This window comes from Octopus bimaculoides, chromosome 4 (assembly GCF_001194135.2).
Source record: "Octopus bimaculoides isolate UCB-OBI-ISO-001 chromosome 4, ASM119413v2, whole genome shotgun sequence".
Lineage (NCBI taxonomy): Eukaryota > Metazoa > Mollusca > Cephalopoda > Octopoda > Octopodidae > Octopus > Octopus bimaculoides.
Genome location: NC_068984.1, coordinates 119,729,083 through 119,748,324, shown reverse-complemented (window position 1 = coordinate 119,748,324; position 19,242 = coordinate 119,729,083). Strand labels below are relative to the sequence as shown.

At 37.8% G+C, this 19,242-nt stretch overlaps 1 protein-coding gene across 1 annotated transcript in view; it reads right to left on the bottom strand.

Annotated features, from left to right (window-relative positions):
* The window catches only part of LOC106876925 (uncharacterized), a 243,266-nt gene extending 225,263 nt beyond the window's left edge, over positions 1-18,003 (bottom strand). Inside the window, exons 1-3 of the mRNA XM_014925678.2 lie at positions 17,724-18,003; positions 14,491-14,536; positions 11,101-11,275 (exon numbers count right to left, since the gene is read on the bottom strand). Coding sequence (XP_014781164.1) covers positions 11,101-11,275; positions 14,491-14,536; positions 17,724-17,825 — 323 coding nt within the window. The 5' untranslated portion in view covers positions 17,826-18,003. The remainder of the gene's footprint in view (positions 1-11,100; positions 11,276-14,490; positions 14,537-17,723) is intronic.
* Between the last annotated feature and the right edge of the window lie 1,239 nt (positions 18,004-19,242).

Genomic DNA, 19,242 nt, shown 5'->3' with positions numbered 1-19,242 from the left:
GTGTGCATGTGTGTGTGTGTGTGTGTGTGTGTGTGTGTGTGTGTGTGGATGTCGCTGTCTCCTTTCTTTGATATCATGCAATAGTTGTGTAAATGAGTGACCTCATCATGAAAGTGGTGTCCTTCATTTCTGTTCTGCCGTAAAAACGCATCTGGTCATGGAAAAATATTACCTTGGTTGGAAACAAGGGTTGGCAACATGAGGGGCATCCAGTCATAGAAAAATCTGTCTCAACAAATTCCACCTGACCCTTGTAAGCATGGAGAAATGAACGGTAAAAACGATGGTGGTGGTGGTGGTGACAGAACCAAATCTTCCAATGTGACCTCCTTTTATTAAGACAGCAAAGTGAGTAGAATGCAATTTAATGGAGATTTGGCTGCCTCATTGGCTCTTGCAGTCTGCTATTGACTACTGTTGTAGCTTTTGTTTAGCTGCAGATCAACCATCATCAAAAAACATGTGATCAAAAGCGTATCAGTAATGATAATCTTATTTTGATCAAGTTTGGTTTTTTGGGGGGTTTTTCTGTTAGGGTGGAGGTCAGACAGAATAATGTTGACTTCATTATTGAATGAATTCATTTTTAAGATGACAAGTATTGGTGCTGGTGTCACATAAAAAGCACTGGTGATGGTAAAGAGTACTGGTGCTGGTAAGAAAAGAGTACTGGTGCTGGTAAGAAAAGAGTACTGGTGCTGGCAAGAAGTAAAAGAAACACTGGTGCTCGTATCATATAAAAAAAACACTGGTAAAGGTGCCAAGTCAAAAGCACCCAGCACATTCTGTAAAGTAGTAGGCATTGGGTATGGCATCCAGCTGTAGAAACCAAGCCAAAACAGATTATGGAACCTGGTGTGGCCACTGGCCTTGCCAGCTCCTGTCAAGCTGCCCAACTTAAGCCAGTGTGGAAAATGGATGTTAAATGATGATGATGATGATGAGAGTATAGTTTGAAGGAGTTCTGACAACTAATTCTAGCAACTCATGTAACAACATAAAGACTCCTTCATTCTATGTTAGTGTGGAGGCACAATGGCCCAGTAGTTAGGGCAGCGGACTTGCGGTCATAGGATTGCGGCTTCGATTCCCACACCAGGCATTGTGAGGGTTTTATTGAGCAAAAACACCTAAAGATCCACAGGGCTCCGGCAGGGGATTGTGGCGAACCCTGCTGTACTCTTTCACCACAACTTTCTCTCGCTCTTTCTTCCTGTTTCTCTTGGACCTGTATCTCAAAGGGCCAGCCTCGTCACACTCTGTGTCACACTGAATCTCCCCGAGAACTAAGTTAAGGGTACGCATGTCTGTAGAGTGCTCAGCCACTTGCACGTTAATTTCACGAGCAGGCTGTTCCGTTGATCGGATCAACTAGAACTCTCGTCGTCGTAACCGACGGAGTGCCAACACAATATCTATGTTAGTTCACAGAGTGGTGGAACAATCATTATTTAGCAGACATTCTTCCATATCTAACCAAGCTGTGTTAGTCATACTTTTATAATCTAACAAACCAATATTGCTGTCATTCTCAGATGTCTGGCACACCAATAAAGAAGGCTATGTTTTGCTGAGTAGGTCAGCATGGCAATTATCTTGCACTTTAATACAGAAATATAACCAATGTTCTGTAATAACTACCAAGGATGCAACAGTGGGTTTTCTAATATATTGTCTGGCAGTTTGACAATGATTTCTCAGAATTTAGCAAAGCAGTTCAACAAACAAGCAACTGTTAATGATAACATTATAGTCAATCATTTATAAAGGTCTATTATCATCATTATTCAGTTTCTTTTATACCAATCAAAATTTAGGCACATAAGTATGATAATAGTAAACACTTTTATTTTGCTGATTCATTAAACATCAATCAAAGATTAAGATTAATTAGCATTACAGAATATAATACAGTGGTTCTCAACCGGGGCCCATATGGCTCTTGAGGGTCCATATAGGATTATTTTGCAGGGTCCACACAACAAAATAGTAAATTGAGGATCCACAATAGTATTTTAAGGACCCCTGAAAAAGTTTTGCTTTAGATGTATGTATTGGTATGTATTGCCAGAAGCTAGGTTTCTTTCTCTAACATTTTATCTAATTCAATCTGCATCAGATAATCTATGAAAAACCAAATAGGAATTTTGAAAGAAGTTTCTATAAAACTAGTTTTTAAACATTGAATGACTATGGGGGTCCACCAGAATAAAATAATAATCAAAGGGGTCCATAGATAAAAAATAGTTGAGAACCCTTGGTTTAATAGAATACTTTTCGAAACTATGATGATAATATCATTTCAGCTCAGAATGTTCAGTTGGAAGAACTAAGGGTTATTTATTTGTCAGAGAATGAGAGGCAGCCGTGTTGGTGTGAATGGGGATTAAGTTTATACAATTAGAGAAACTAGCTAGTATCTTCAGCCAACCCTTTCCTCTATTGTTGGGGAGAAGGCTGTGTTGATGAAGGTAGACCATGAATCTGTACATATATGTGCAGACCTGGGAAAAAGCTTTTTGAAGTAGACTTGCAGTTACTCATGCATGCAAATCTGCCTTTTCCAATGATGTTATCAGTAGTTAGAACATTGGGCTCACAATCATGAGGTAGTGAATTTGATTCCTGGACCAGGTTGTGTGTTGTGTTCTTGAGCAAGACACTTTATTTCATGTAGCTCGAGTTCAATCAGCTGTAGAAATGAGTTGCGACATCACAGGTACCAAGCTGTATCAGCCTTTGCCTTTCCCTTGGATAACATTGGTGATATGGAGAGAGAAAGAAGGCTGGTATGCATGGGCAACCGCTGGTCTTCCATAAACAAATTTGCCTGGACTTGTGCCTCAGAGGGGAGCTTTCTTCTTGCAATCCCATGGTCAAAGGAGGTCTTTTATCCAAAGGAAAGTCTGCCAACTTTGAGCAATACAGCTTGGCACCAGTGTCACCACAGGTGTTGCTGCCAGAATGCAAAGAACCAAAACAGATACCGGAAGTCATTTTGTGCAACCTTCTAATTTCATTTACCATTTAGCATCCAATGAAAAGAAGTAACAGCTTCCAAACTACCTTTAACAAATGAATTGTCATATTGGTAGTCTATTGTTCTATTTGTTGTTATTCAGCTCCTGTTCAGATGTTTAGCCTTGAATCAAGCTCTGTTATCAAGGCATTCCAACCATGACAGCCCTGTCTCTTATTCAGAAATAGTGGTATCTAGGATTATATTGTTTTGTACACTATTATTTTCAATTTTTGTTTTTTTTGTTTTTTTGCTTTTTAAAAAATGTAAAAGAGTGTGATGTTAGGTACTAATGGATGTGTTTCTTACAAACAAAATAATCCTACCAAGATACAACAACATCTTGATTCAACACATAATTTCACACCAAGAATTTTGCAAAACATACACAAAAACACCATTAATTCTTTGGCTCCTCACTGACACATTATCACTTCAACAAAGCAGCAAGTTTTCATAACTACATACATAATAAAAATAGGCAGCCATATTTTATAGAATAAAAAACAACTCTAGTAATACATAAAAGAATATACTTATATGAAACTTCCAATATCAAGCAGTATCCAGCAAAGATAAAAACTGTCCATCTCATCCATATTCCATTTAGTTATTTTCAACAGTCTATAAAATACTGTAATTAACAAAAATTTCCCATATCTCACAAGGAAAAATCTGAAAATAACTTCAAAAAGTAGTTTTCTACTTATCTAACTAATAGTAATAATACCAAGCAAGGCATCCTCTTCTACATGGACACTTGACCTGCTATAAATAGCAACTAAATCTCCCTCGAATCACACTCTAGTGTCTTAAAAAACTTGATAATGTACTGTATACTGCAGATATTGCCAGACACAAGAGACAAAGGTTTAGATCTTCAGGCCTCTGGGCCTCCCTGACTTGCTCTACAATTGCAAGACTTGGACAATGTCTGGAGCCGTTAGGGACTACCTGAACTCCTTCAGTACCAGTATGTTTTGCAAGATTATGGGCTCCCTTTGGTCAGATTCTGAATCCAATCTACAACTATATGCAGAAACTGTGTCCTGTTACTTTTTATGATTCAGGAGCATCAGCTTAGCCCACTTGGTCATGTTGCTCGATTTTCTAAGTTGTACCCTGCATACCATAATCTTTTTTCTGAGAAACCAGCAGTGGTGATGGCTCATGTTGACCCGACCTCATGGTCACAGTGGGTGAAGAAGTATTTTGCAGGATTATTGGTTACCATTGGTCAGATTTCAAATCCAGCCAACAACTATGAACAGAAACTAAAATGTGTCCTATTACCTGTATGATTCGGAAGTGTCAGCTTGGAATGTTTTGTGATGCTGTTCCAAGTTGCACACTACATTCTGAGTTCTCTTCTCTGAGAAACCAGCTGTGGTGACCACTCATGTTAGTCGGCCACATGCCTCATGGTCACAGTGGATGAGGAAGTATTTCATGGAAACTGTCTGGGACATTACTGCTCAGAGGTTTTCCCAGAACAACTTGAACAGATACCAACAAATGATGGATTCAGTTACATGCTGCAATGGTGCATGCCTCCATATCTGACTTGACCTGTATAATGTAGTCCTAGAAACCAAGAACTGCTCTACATAGTCATCAATGCCATCACCATAAAGGAAGCATTCAGCAAATTCTCAGATACTAGATAAAGCCACCATCACTACAGCTGCCAGCAACAATGAAATTTTTTTAAAACATTGGATGACTAGGGGGTGTCAATCCAAGTAAAAAAAGGGGGTCTGTAGGTTAAAAAAAATGGTTGAAAAGCACTGATCTAGACAAAACATAGTCATTTGAGAACTAAGTTAGTCGGGGTTGGTTATAGGATATGAATTTCAGTCTTCTTAAATGACTGTTTGGTATCCTGTCCACTCAACCATCTACAATATAACAAACATAGTACTTCCTTCCAAATTTTACAAGTGAAAGTTCAACAAAAGAAAATTAACATAAATTTCAACTGTGATGGTAAAATAAAATAGTCTTGACTTATAAATTATTTGATGACCTCACTGCTGCTCATGCCACATAAAAAGCATCCAGTCCATGCTGTAAAGTGGTTGACATTAGGAAGGGCATACAGCCATAAAAACCATGCCAAAACAGACAGTAGAGCTTGGTACAGTCCTCTGACTTGCCAGCTCCTGTCAAACACTCCAACCCATGCCAGCATGGAAAGCAGACATTAAATGATGTTGATGATGGCAATGATATTGAATTCAAAGAAATGGAAAGAGGAAATTACACCATAAATATACTTAATGTGAAAGGTAGTTATTATGTCAGAAAAAAAAAATCAATAAAAATAGTTCCACAATATTTACAAGATTAATATTTATACTTTGCTGGTGGTATTAATAAATTCAAAATTGCAACCACAGTTTGCAATCACAGACTTGTTATATAAAGATGGTTAGTATGGAGGTGTCAAGTCTCAATTTTCCAATGATGAAGATTCAGTTGTTTGCTTAACTGAATTACCTGCTCTTGAATTAACATATAAGTGTTTGACCATTCTACATACACACCCTTAACTTTTAGCATTCAAACCAACCATATGCACACAACTAGCCAGATCCAGCCTCTCACACCTATTCTACAATGTCAATGTCATTGAAATCTTGAAGTTATGAGACAATGCATCACCATCATCATCATTATCAACATTTAACTTCTGTTTTCCATGCTGACATGGGTTGGACAGCTTGAAAGAAACTGGTAAGGCCAGGAGCTGCACTAGAATTCCAGTCTCCTTTGACTTGGTTTCTATGGCTAGATGCCCTTCCTAATGCCAACCAGTTTACAGTGCACCAGGTGCTTTCTACATGGCACCAGCACCAGTGCTTTTTACATGATTAAATTAAAACAATCTAAACAAATAAGTGTTATATTTGATAGAGTAATTTGAATGATAAAAAGTTAACAATTTGGAAACAGAATCAGCATGATACATGTGTGTCATATCTATACCTTTTGAATTACAGGTATAATCCACTCAAGAACTTCTATACAGTTTCTGTCTCTCCAGTTTCATTCACAAGTTATGGGTCAACCTGGGACTATAATGACATTTGCAGTGGAATTGAACCAAAGCCCTTGTGGTTGCAAAGCGAACTTGTTAACCATTCAGCCAAACTGCTCCCACAAATGGCAACTTTTGTTGGCAACAAAGTGAAGGAAAGATTGTATGATGCACAATCCAAATAAAGGAAAGATTGAATGATGCATGTGTACAAACTTCAATGATAGACGGTAGTGAGGTGTGAGCTCTGAATGCAGAGGACATGTGAAGGCTCGAGAGGAACAAAACTAGTATGCTCAACTGGATGTGTGATGTCAGTGAGCATGTGCACCAGAGCACTGGTGTATTGAGAGAGAGGTTGTGCATAAGAGGAATTATATGTAATGTGCAAGAGAGGAGACTGCATTAGTTTGATTATGTGATGCAGATGGATGAGAACAGTTGGATAAAGAAGAGTTGATCAGTTAAAGTGGAGGGAAGTTGTGGAAAAGGGAGACTCAGCAAGACATGTGACGAAGTATTGAAGCCCGATCTCAAAATGCTGAGATTTACAAAGATGACAGAAGACAGAGATAAGTCGTGCATAGCTGTACTGAAAAAGACCTACCCACAACAGAACTGAGATCTAAAAACCACAGTGCCATGTAAAAAGTGCTGGTGCTACATAAAAAGTACTGGTAATGATGCCACATAAAAAGTACTGGTGATGGTGTCACATAAAAAGCACCCAGCACACTCTGTAGAGTGGTTGGCATTAGGAAAGGCATCCAGCCGTAGAAACCAAGCCAAAAGAGACTATGGAAACAGGTGTGGCCCCTGGCCTAGCCAGTTCCTGTCAAACCATCCAACCCATGCCAGCATGGAAAATAGACGTTAAATGATGATGATAATGATGATGATGAACACTAATATGAAACAACAAAAATGTTATTATATAAATCAAATCATTCTCTTTTGGCAGAGAGAAGATACCTTAGGGGAGTGTTCTTCTTAACACCAATATAGTGGGGTCTCACATATGAACTATAGTGAGTGGAGAATATTGATTAACTGAGATTATCTATACAATTAGAAAACAAAACTTCCTTCTCAGAGTGTTTACAATCTAAAAACACCAAATACGAGAGATAACTTTAATAAGACTAACAGAAATTTTTGAAATTGTGTAAAATACAGAGAATGTTGTATGAGATGGCTTCTGGCTAACAGATAACTGATGACTTAACTGTGATGAAACAGCAACTGAGAGTTGGTAATAATGGAATATTTATCTTGATTAAAATCTAATTTTTTTTTTGTAGTATGAAGTAAATACACTATTAAACTTACTGATTCAATTTTAGATACAGGCTAAGCTTTATATGCCTGTGAAGAATAATAATTTGAACCAAACCCACTCGTAATATCATCATCATCATCCTCCACATCATTAATATTGGATTCAAATTTTGGCACAAGGCCAGCAATTTTGACGGAGGGAGTAAGTCAATTACATTGACCCCAGTGTTCAACTGGTACTTATTTTATCAATCCCAAAATGACGAAAAGCAAAGTCAACCTCAGCAGAACATCCTCATCATTAATATTATCATCATTTTAACGTCAGCTTTTCCATGCTTGCATTAGTTAGAACTCATTGAGGCAGATTTTCTATACCTGGATGCTCTTCCTGTTGTCAACCCTTACCTGTTTCCGATCAAACCCTGAACATCCCGGATGTCATTATGAGCCTTTTCTGTTTACAAAGAGTGTGCAACATGTCAAGAAGCCCAAACATGCCTGTATTGATTGCAGAGCTGTTGTTTTATTCATTCACAGTCTGCAAACATGTAATGGCAAGGAGAAATACTAACTCACTCACACAAACACATGCATACACATATACACATATAAACATACATGCATTGATCAACAGGCTTCTTCAGTTTCTGTCTACCATTTTCAATTCAAAAGTATTGGTTCACCAACAACATCCATGCAGGAGGACCAAACCCTTAACTACATGGTTCTAAAATGAGCTTCTTAACCACACAGCCAAGCCTGCACCTATATATCTTTTATCTTAGTCATGACCATTTTGCATATCTAGGAATACATTGATCAATAGTAATGTGCTCTTTCTTTTCTATAAGAGAATTGATATTCTGAAACCAAGGTGTTGCATAAAAAGCACTGATGTAGGTGTTGGTGCCATGTAAAAAGTACTAGTACTGGTGCCACTTAAAAAGCAACCAGTACACTCTATGGAGTGGTTGGTGTTAGGAAGGGTATCCAGCTGTAGAAACCAAGCCAAAAAAGTCTGTGGAACATGGTGAGGCCACTAGCTTTATCAGTTCCTGTCAAGCTATCCAACCCATGCCATCATGGAAAACAGACGTTAAATGATGATGGTGATGTGGCTTAAGTTAATTTGGTTGTTATCTGGAAATCATCACTACCTGCTGATCTTTCATTCCAGTGGAATCAGTGCAGTTGTATGAATCTACTGTTGGGGTACTCAGTAAACACAGGGAGATATGGTTTGATAGTGCTTATACCTGCATTACCGGCCATTCTGACCAAACAACAACTGTAAGTCAGTCTTCTTACAATCACTAACATCACTAGGGAGAAAAACACGTTTTGTAGGACATTGCTGGGGAGAGAGCTGAATAAGAACTCAATGATATACTCTGATGGACAACTCAACATGGATGTGCAAGGTTTTGGGGGGCTAAATTTGTTGATCTTTTATTTCTCCTTTCTTCAAGAACAACTTGATGTATTGGTGAACAGTCAACAGCAGTGGCGAGCCTAAAGTTGTAGTTGGGAAAAACGTAGCTGACATGAAGGGCTGGAAACCACTGGAATGTTGGGAAAGAGTTACCTATATCATAATGATTGGTACTGGGTGTCAAAATGCTGATATCATGGCTACTGCTCAATGCTCTGTGAACACTCTAAGGGCTATAAAACATGATATGAACAGTTGCAATGGAGACAACAAAGCCATGACCAGCAGAAAGGGAAAGAGCAGACATTCTGACTGATTGACTGCATACCAGAATTCATCCCCACATCTTTGAACAGGACCTTAGCCTTAGGCTCAGTTCAAATGGCTATGTGAAGCTGCTGGAGACTATGGTCAAACCCTGGTTGTAGAGGGTTGCTGCTGGAAGGCCATGTGCATGGCAGCAGGATTTGGTTGCTTACCATACCAAGGCACTTCATAGAAGCTCTTTCATTGACTCATTGCAAGTTATGCATGAGAGAAGATTTATTTTTGGTTTCATTATCCAATATACTCACCCCTTTTCTTTTTTTTTTAAGATGAAAGGGTGCAATTTGAGGGTGATTTGACTGCTGTTTCTACTAGGTCAAGTTCCTTCATTGGCTCATTGCTAGTGATGTGTGGGAAGAGGCAGTGGTAGTCATGACACTAAATTCCAATATAAAATTCTATTAAAAGAACAAACTTTTTTAGGCAGAGAATACTTTTAACTCGCTAGCAACTTTATTTTTCACTCTTCTCCCACTTCCATTCACTAATCAATCAATCAAGAAAAGCAAAACTAATCAGAAGAATATTCCAAGCCAGTAAATACAGCACACTCCAGAGATCAGATTTCTGCTTGATAGCTATAATAGTAAAGTTTAATTTCAGCAATCGATCATGTCAGTTCCCTGCTTCCAGAAAAATCTCTGAAATGGCATCAGGTATCAATTAGATTTCTACTGAATCAGAACAACAACAATAAAAAAAAAAACAGGCATTAAAACTGTTGACAACAAAATCTCTCTCTCTCTCTCTCTCTCTCCACAAACATACACACACATGCAAAGTGAAGATTGTATGAAGCGCATCCAAGAAACAGGATGCTGCCTGGCTATGAGATATGAGCATTAAATTCCGAAGATCTGCAAGAGGCTGGATGAAAATGGATTGATTAAGATTTGATGAATGTTCAAAGGCAAAGCATTGGTGATTTAAGAGAGTCACTAAGCATTAACTATTTAGCATTTAAACTGACCATATCCAGTACAAATATTGTATCTGTTTTATGTCCAGACTGGCCACATCTGGCCTCCCACACCAACCTTGCAATGTTATTCTAAAAATATCAAATCACATCAAGAAGACCTAACCTCCACAGCAGAATTGTGCCACATAAAAAGCACTGGTGCTGGTGCCACATAAAGAGCATTCGTGCTGGTGCCATATTAGAAGAACTGATGCTAGTGCCACATAAAAAGCACCCAGTACTCTGTAGTGTGGCTAGCATTAGGAAGAGCATCCAGCTATAGAAACCATGCCTGAACAGACAATGGAGCATGGTACAACCTCTGACCTTACCAGCTCCAATCAAACCGTCCAACCCTTGCCAGCGTGGAAAATGGACATTAGCTGATAATGATGACATCATCATAATCTTGAAGCTTTGAGATAATGCATGATTAAATGAAAACAATGTGAATGAATAAGCATTGCAGTTGTCAGAATAATCTGAATGCTAAAGGGTTAAAGACATTGGCTGTTGTGTGTAGGTGAGGCAACTTTCTTGTAAGATACATGCAAAGCTGATGGACACAATATTTGCAGATTGAAAAGTGTCATCCACTTTTAGAAGATAAAACAATTATGGAAGACATAGGAAGAAATGATAATGCTGGGTCTCAGGATATTGGGTCACACAAGCAAAATGACACAGGGTCAAGAGAGGAATGGTGATATGCTGAACTGCCAATTTGTCCAACTCATACAAGCAAACACAACAAACACCATGTTGGTGGTGGTAGAGATGGTGTTTGTGGTAGAGTGGTAGTGAAGATGATGATGATGTGATGACAGTGATGGTGATGGTGGTGGTGTGATGGTTGTTGTCATGGTGGTGGTGGTGGTGGTGATGATGACAGTGGCAGTGGTGACTATGATAGTGCCAATGGTGATGATGTTGATGGTTGATGGATGATGTAAGTGATTTATATAAGCGGAAAAGAGGAAATATCTGGAACAAAAAACAAGCATGAAATTTTTTAAAAAAAAGGAACAACAAAGACTTACATAGTTGGTGATTCATTGCCTGGTTCATAGTAGACAATTGATGGATACTCAGTGACCCCGAAACTTTTGATAAGTTCAGAATCAGTAACATAGCCAAAATAGATCTGTGGATCAGAGTGGAAAGATTGGGATGCTGCCAGAAATTTAGGATATTCAATGTCGCACTGCACGCAGTCTACAGATAAAAAAAAGAAACAAAAAATCAAATGACCAACAGTTATAAGAAGAATGGAATTAATCTAAGTAACAAAATTGGTGTTGCATTTTGGAATTTAGTTGAGGGAAACTGAAAGAAGCCCATCATTAGTTCAGCCCCATAAGTAGAAAACACTTGCCCAAAGTGCTGCCCAATAGGATTGAACCTGAAACCACATGGTTGAGAAGCAAATATCTTAACCACACAAGCATGCCTGTGCCTTTTTAAAAGAAACACCATATTGTCATTCTATTTTTACATGCTTGCATGGTGCAGATGGAATTCATCGAGGCAGATTTTCTATGGTCAGACACCCTTCCTGTCACCAAATCTCACTTGTTTTCAAATAAGGTAATGTTTCCCCTTGGCTGAATATGTTTATATGGAAGACTAGATATGAATAACAGTGGCAGTATGATGGTGACACTTACTTACAACCATCACTTAATATCAGAACAAGGAGACACAAATACATACTCATATACTAATGGACAGACATAGATTTAACAAGCTTCTTTCAGTTTCTGTCAACCAAATCCTGCCTTGAAGGGCTTTATGTTTTTTTTTTAAGTCAAACAAATCAACCCAAGGGCTTATATCTTAAGCCTAGTACTTATTCTATCGGTCTCTTTTGCTGAACTACTAAGTTACAGGAACATAAACACATCCAACACTAGTTGTCAAGTGGTGATGGAGGGACAAACACATACACATTGATATATATATACACGATAGGCTTTTTTCACCTACCAAATCCACTCACAAGCTTTTGGTTGGCCCAAGGCTATAGTAGCTTTCCCAAAGTGCTACACAGTGGGACTGAAACCGAAACCATGTGGTTGGGAAGCAAGTTTTTTACCACACAGTTATGCCAAATTTATTGTTCTTTGTCCATAAGATAAGGTATCCGTGCTAAACAGCTAAGGAAACTGATGTGTCCTCTCCAGAGGTACATGCGCATCAGATTTGAAATCACAACTTCTGAGCTGGAAGTTCAATATCTTACTCATCTGGCCTCTTCACCTTTACAATTATGGAATTTAAAAAAGGTTTCTTTTAAAAATGTGCAGACATAGCTATGTGGTTAAGTTTGCTTTCCAATCATGTGGTTTCGGATTCCATCCCATTCCACAGCACCATGAACAAGAATTTTCTACTATAGCCTTGGGGTGACCAAAGCTATGGGAATGGATTTGGTGGATGAAAACTGAAAGAAGCATGTTTTATATGTGTACGTGCATGTGTGCATGGATTGTATGTGTGTTATATACATGTGTGTATGTGTATGTGTGTATGGATTGTGGGGGGAGAATCTGTGTGTTGTCTCTCTTTCTCTTGACATCATATGATAGCTGTCAACAAACATCACCAGTCATACAAGCAGTGTCATCCATTTGCAACCTTCTATGAAATCATAATCAGCTATTGTAGTGTTTATATTCAAAGAACCAAGGGAAATATTACCTGGCTTGAAAACAGGTGAGGATTGGTGATAAGAAGGGTATCCAGCTATAGAAAATCTGCCTCAACAAATTTTCTCTGATACACACAAGCCATGGAAAAGTGGACATTAAAAGATGATGATGATGATGAAACTCTCTCAGAAAGTATTATGACTTGAGTTTTTAAGGGGCCTAGGTTATAATTCAAGGGATCAATTCCAATAGGTAATAAGCACTGAAATAAGAACTGTCACATGGTTAAGTGGCATACAAGTGAATGAATCATACTATTTATTTCTTGTCTTGATAATTTCTTTTTATTTCAGACAATAAAGAATAGGATACCTGAGCCCTGGAAAGACATCTTTATACAGTATTCAAGGCACTTTGTGGATCTCAGTGAAGCAAGAATACATCACAAAGAATCACTACAGAAGCCACATAGAGCAGATAATAAATATCACAGCGTCATGTGTGGAACCTCAGGTACTCTGTTTCCAACTTGTCTACAAGAATTTTTCTGATACAGATGCCATGAAAACACAGTCATGCTGTTTTGGAGTTGTATTAGACACCCCAGATTTGATTCATTGCCGTGAGATCAGTCAAAACTTTGTCGCCCTTATAACAATGAATTTATACAGGGTAATGAGCTAACATGTTACAATTAGTCAAGTTGAGGGGAAAAAATCAATGTAACTGCTTGTCTGCCCTGTTAGAAATAAGAACCAATATCTCCTTCAAATCACACACCACACTGTTTTAAGAAGCAAAAGACACATTAGATAATGTAGCCCTAGATACACTATGGTCACAGCTGGAATATCTTTGATAATAAGACTTTCATAATCAAGTTTGACCTAAGACTATACAACAATGAATATAAAATATCGATTGACTGATTGACTGTTGAATTTGTGAAATGTTCTCTTTTGAAAATTGACCCTTGCTACATCAAAACACCAAGACTTCAAAACCCCACTACATCAATAACCGCAATACCTCGATAATCATAAACCACCAAAGAAACCCGTATGTAGCTGCTTTTTCTACTAGAAATAGCAGCCAAAACTTTCTCATACCATACCCTACAATTTTAAAGATGGACACAGGATAATGTAGTTGTAGTAACGCCGTGCACATGCGTAGTCTCACGCATGCGTGGAATTCAACAACCAAGCTTTCCCGCTTTGATCGCTCTCTTTTCTTGCTGGCCAGCGATTGAGCAAGGACGTGTCTAGCTGTCTCTCCATCTTTCGAACTCACGCTAGACAGCTCACATCAATATACCAACGTCCCAACAACTATGTTCTCACACACAGAAGACGTCTCAACAAACAAGATTAAAGATGTATATTTTCCACCATGAATAAATATTGTTGAGTTGATAGTTTGGAGTTCAGCGTTGCCGTTCAATTCTTAAATTAATATAGGAAAGTCAGGTGTCTGGAAAAGTTGATGTGACCATTGCTGGGACGTCTTTGATCATATGTCTGTTTAATCAAGAGTAAAACAGGGCTGAATAACAACTTAACATAATCATTCAGCCATCTTTTATTGGCAACATCATCATCCTCATCATCATCATCAGCATCATCATTTAATGTCCATTTTCCATGCTGATGTGAGATGGATGGCCTAACAGGATCCAGTGAGCTGCAGCCTGCATCAAGCTCCAATAAATATTTCAACAAATTTTGTGTATAATTGGTTAATTAAGAAAATGAATTAATGAGGTTTTTCTCAACTTACCTTTTGTTGCAACAAACAGTATGGAAAAATACATCTTTGAAACAGTCTGAAAGACAAGTATGAGAGAAGATTGAATCACAATTAACATCTGAACCAAGTAAAAATAATAAATTACATATGTGTGTGTGTGTGTGTGTGCACTTGTGTGTGTGTCTGTGTGTGTGTGTGTATGTCTGTATGTATTTAAGGTGCAGGTATTGCTGTGGTTAAGAAGTTCACTTCCTAAGCATGTGGTTTTGGGTTCAGTTTTATTGTGTAGCACCTTGTTTGAGTGTCTTCTGCTATAGCTTCAAGTCAACCAAAGCCTTGTGACGGGATTTAGTTGACGGAAATTGAAAGAAGCCCAACGTATGTATGTGTATGTATATGTGGCCCATTTAAAAGTACCCTTCACTCATCAGGCAATATGCTGTGCTTGAGACGACATGTTGAGTCAAGTGAAATCATAGTCATGGCTGATGCCAGTGCCACCTGACTGGCACCTGTGCCAGTGACACAGTAAAAGCACAATTCGAGCATGGCCGATGTCAGTGCCACCTGACTGGCTCCCGTGCCAGTGGTCGATGCCAGTGCTGCCTGACTGGCTCCCGTGCCAGTGGCATGTAAAGAGCACCATTCAAGCATGGCCGATGCCAGTGCCACCTTGGTAGCATGTAAAAAGCACCCACTACACTCTCAGAGTGGTTAGCATTAGGACGGGCAACCAGCTGTAGAAACCTTGCCAGATCAGATTGGAGCCCGGTGCAACCTCCTGGCTTGCCAGTCCCCAGTCAAACCGTCCAACCCATGCCAGCATGAAAAGCAAAGTTTAAACAATGATGATGATGATATGTATACATTTATATGTGTATGTATGGGTGTGTGTACGTGTTTGTGTCTCCTTGAATTCACAGTGTAAAACAATGCTTCAACAATATGTATTCGTTTAACCTACACTGTATTGCATAAAGATTACATCTAACTCTTCTGCGAATTGAATTCTGTGTAATTACTGAAAATTACCCATACAGTAAATACACACACACACACACACACACACTCACTCACACACAGAGTTAGTGCTGTGTACTGCTCAAAATAAGCAATTGCACAGGCTTATAAAATATGGGAGTGACAAATATATTCTGAGCAACTTGAACAAAATTTTTTAATGCAACTAAGAGAGCAGGTGAGGTTACTCCCAGAAGAGAAAAACATAAAGGATGGGAGCAGGAGGGGGAGGATGAGCCCAGAGGGTTGCAAGATGGTATGATCAGTCACATGATTTGACATGAAATATTTCTAAATTCTACCAGATAACAGATTTACTCAGTGATATGCCTTTCTTTTATTCTTTTCTTTTACTTCAGTCATTTGACTGTGGTCATGCTGGGGCACCGCCTTGAAGGGTTTTAGTCAAACAAATCTATTTCAGCCTGTGATGTATGAGATCCCATACATCACAGTCTGAAATAGAAATATTCCAAAACAAAAGGTGCAGGCATGGCTGTGTGGAAAGAAGCTTGTTTCCCAACCACATGGTTCCAGGTTCAGTCTCGCTGCATGGCACCTTGGGCAAGTGTCTTCTACCATAGCCTCAAGTAGATCAAAGCTTTGTGGGTGGATCAGGTAAACAGAAACTGAAAGAAATCAATCATGTGTGTGTTGAACAATGTTGAACATATTTGCTTGAGCAAAAACCAAAATGAATCGAACAGCTTATTTCTTGTCTTGAAAAATTGTTTATTTCGGACCATAATGAACAGGATACCTGGACCCTGCATATAAATGATAAAGGAAAACTTTCAGTATATCGATCACAAAGTGAAAATGGAATATTTCATGCTATTCAGCAACTCCATAAATAAAAGAGTTGTAAGTGGTATTTATTCAGAATTCAAGCCTGCACTTTGTGAATTCCAATGATGCACCAATCCACACAAATAAATAGAAGCCACGTAGAGCAAAGTGAGAGATAAACATCACACCATGAGTGGAAGAACATTAGATGTTCTATTCAGAGCTGTCTTAGCAGCATAAACTCCTCCTCCCCAGAGAAAAAAATCAATGCACGAAGCCCTGAAGTATTTTTTTTACTGACAGTAAACCACAGCATATATAAATCAGAATTGGACCCTAGACCGGTGAGGACCCTGGGCAACTGTTCGATGTACCCATGCATTAAAACTAAAGTGGCTCTATTTCCAACTTATCTCCAAGAATGGTTCTGAAACAGATGCCATGAAAATAACGCATTCATATTATTTTGGGATTGTATGATATTATTGGCGATCCTCACATTATTAACTGAAAATTAAAAATTTTTGCTTTCATATATTAGTAATAAATTACATGGAGCAGTCATTTTTATTTCATAACAAAACGTCTTGCATAAGCAATCGCTCGGACTTTTCGCAATAAATCATTTGGTCTATATCATTATGCCCGCGTGCAGGTATACTTATCAAAACTGACCAACTGTGACGATCATGCCTTTGGTGGAATTTCGGAACAGCTATCGTTACCCTACTTCATGGGGAAGGAAAGGGACAAGGAATTGGGTTGGGTTTTTTACCCACTTCCTCATGAGATAGTGATAACTATTTCGAAATTCTGCCACGTCTCCATTCTTCTAATTCACAATCACATTATTCGGTGTACGCTTTCAGTTCACAGAGTGTGGTTCGATGGAAGGTTGGCTTTTATTTCTAGTAAGTCGCGTAACGGTATGGAGGCTTTCCCCCACTCCTCACTGACCGTGCCACGAAAGAAAAAAAGAGACTAATGTTTTGAGCAAAATCATTTGTCTATTAAGAAAATCAAACTGGTTTTACAGAAACTTTCAATTCGAAAGGAAAATATCAAGATATTAAAGATTTTGGTAATTTCCATTCGTTAAATAGCATCTTTTAGAATCCAATTAACTTTTTTTGCATGCGCAACTAAGTAGCAACACGTTTTTCATGGCTTGACAAAAATTAAATCCAGGGTGACGAAAGAAGAAAAACTGAAAGAAAGAGAAAACGAAAAAGGGAAGAAAATAGCATAGCAAATAATGTTAGAATGTTCTTTTTCTGAAAGTTGCTAAAAATAAAACTAAACTAATTTAGGACTTACTAATTGGAGTCAAAAAACATGTCGTTTGAAAAGACTGACTTAAATTAAAGAAACTCGTCTTAAAAATCATTTGTGATTAAGCAAGTCGTTGCGTAATTAAGACACCGACAGAAAAAGCAAAAAATAAAATAGTTTACCTGGTTGAAATTATACGAGTTAACTTCAATCACAGTTGTGTTGGCCAATATAATGAAACAACAGGAATAAAACAAAAGTGGTAAAAATTTGAAAGACAACATTATAGAGGTGTAAAAGCTTCGAGAAACAAGAAAGAAGTCAAGTCTGAAAATAGTAATCTTTTACACGTATCTTTTAGATGAGAGACGAATTGGCATGCACACACCACATTCAGTCATATTTGGACAAGCTGTTGCCGCCAACCGGATTGCCAACTCATTGATTAAAAGGTTGTAGTTTATTGATTATCAAGATAGAAAGACGATAATCAGTTGCTTTGTTCGTGCATCTTAAGAGCGACAGATGGCTATTGTTAACGAGTAGATAACAACGAAAATACACAGAACAGACTAATAACTAAATTTATTTCACTTTCGACATTATGCTAAAGTTGTTTCTTTTTGTATTTAGCGTTAAAGATTTACTTTGAAAAGGAAATTTATAATTCTAACCACTAGAATTATGTTATGTAACAACTTACGTACTAAAAACATATTTAGTCAGGATGAGTTCATATAAAATGAAAAAGTAAAAAGCTATCTTAATAACATACAATTATATATGAAACTTTGTAAAGTTTACTTTGCTTCTTAAATTAACACCGAAACTTGTAAGTCTTCCGCATAGAAACAAAATTGTTCTTCAGAAAGCCATCGATGAAGCCAAATAGAAGCTAAATTTGTAGTACATATTCAATCGGCATAACTTTTCTGTTATAGCTCATAAATGATATTTTATTTCATCTAAGTTGTCTTATCTGTAACCACCGTATACGAATATGACATTTTGGTATTCTTTCGTTTTATGATCACATACTGAAAGTAATACCACACACCACTATTTTACCAAAAATTTCTTCGGATTTCTGTTTTCAACGACGGCGATTATAATTTTGTTTCAAAATACGGAGTTCATGAATCTGCTTACAGTAATTTTTCACTTTCATTTCGTGATCATATACCGCAAAAAATATCGACTTTTTCCGTATAAAACAATGACAACAAACAGAATATCTTTAACAGTAATATACTTACAAGTTTCGGCGTTAATTTAAGAAGCCAAGTAAACTTTACAAAGTTTCATATATAATTGTATGTCATTAAGATAGCTTTTTATATTTTTCTTAAATGAATATGGATTATTACATCTATAAGAGGAGATTTGTAGTAAGAAGTGAGAACGATGCGCAGAAAAAAGAACAAAGAAGAAACAGTACTTGGAGTGTAGCTCCATTCCAACAGTAAACATCCATGTAAAGAATCCTTGTGGGTATTTTCCGGAGATAATTGTAGTAGCAATTATAGATGTAATAATCCATTCTTCTACTATTACCGTCTCCGATGAAGGGATACATTGGATTTTCCCTGAAACAGCTGTAAGACTTTATCCATAAAATATAATTCTAACTTTGCCATTGGTCTCTTTATCCTTTTCTTTCTTTATACATACACACGCTAATACACGACCTATGTTATATTC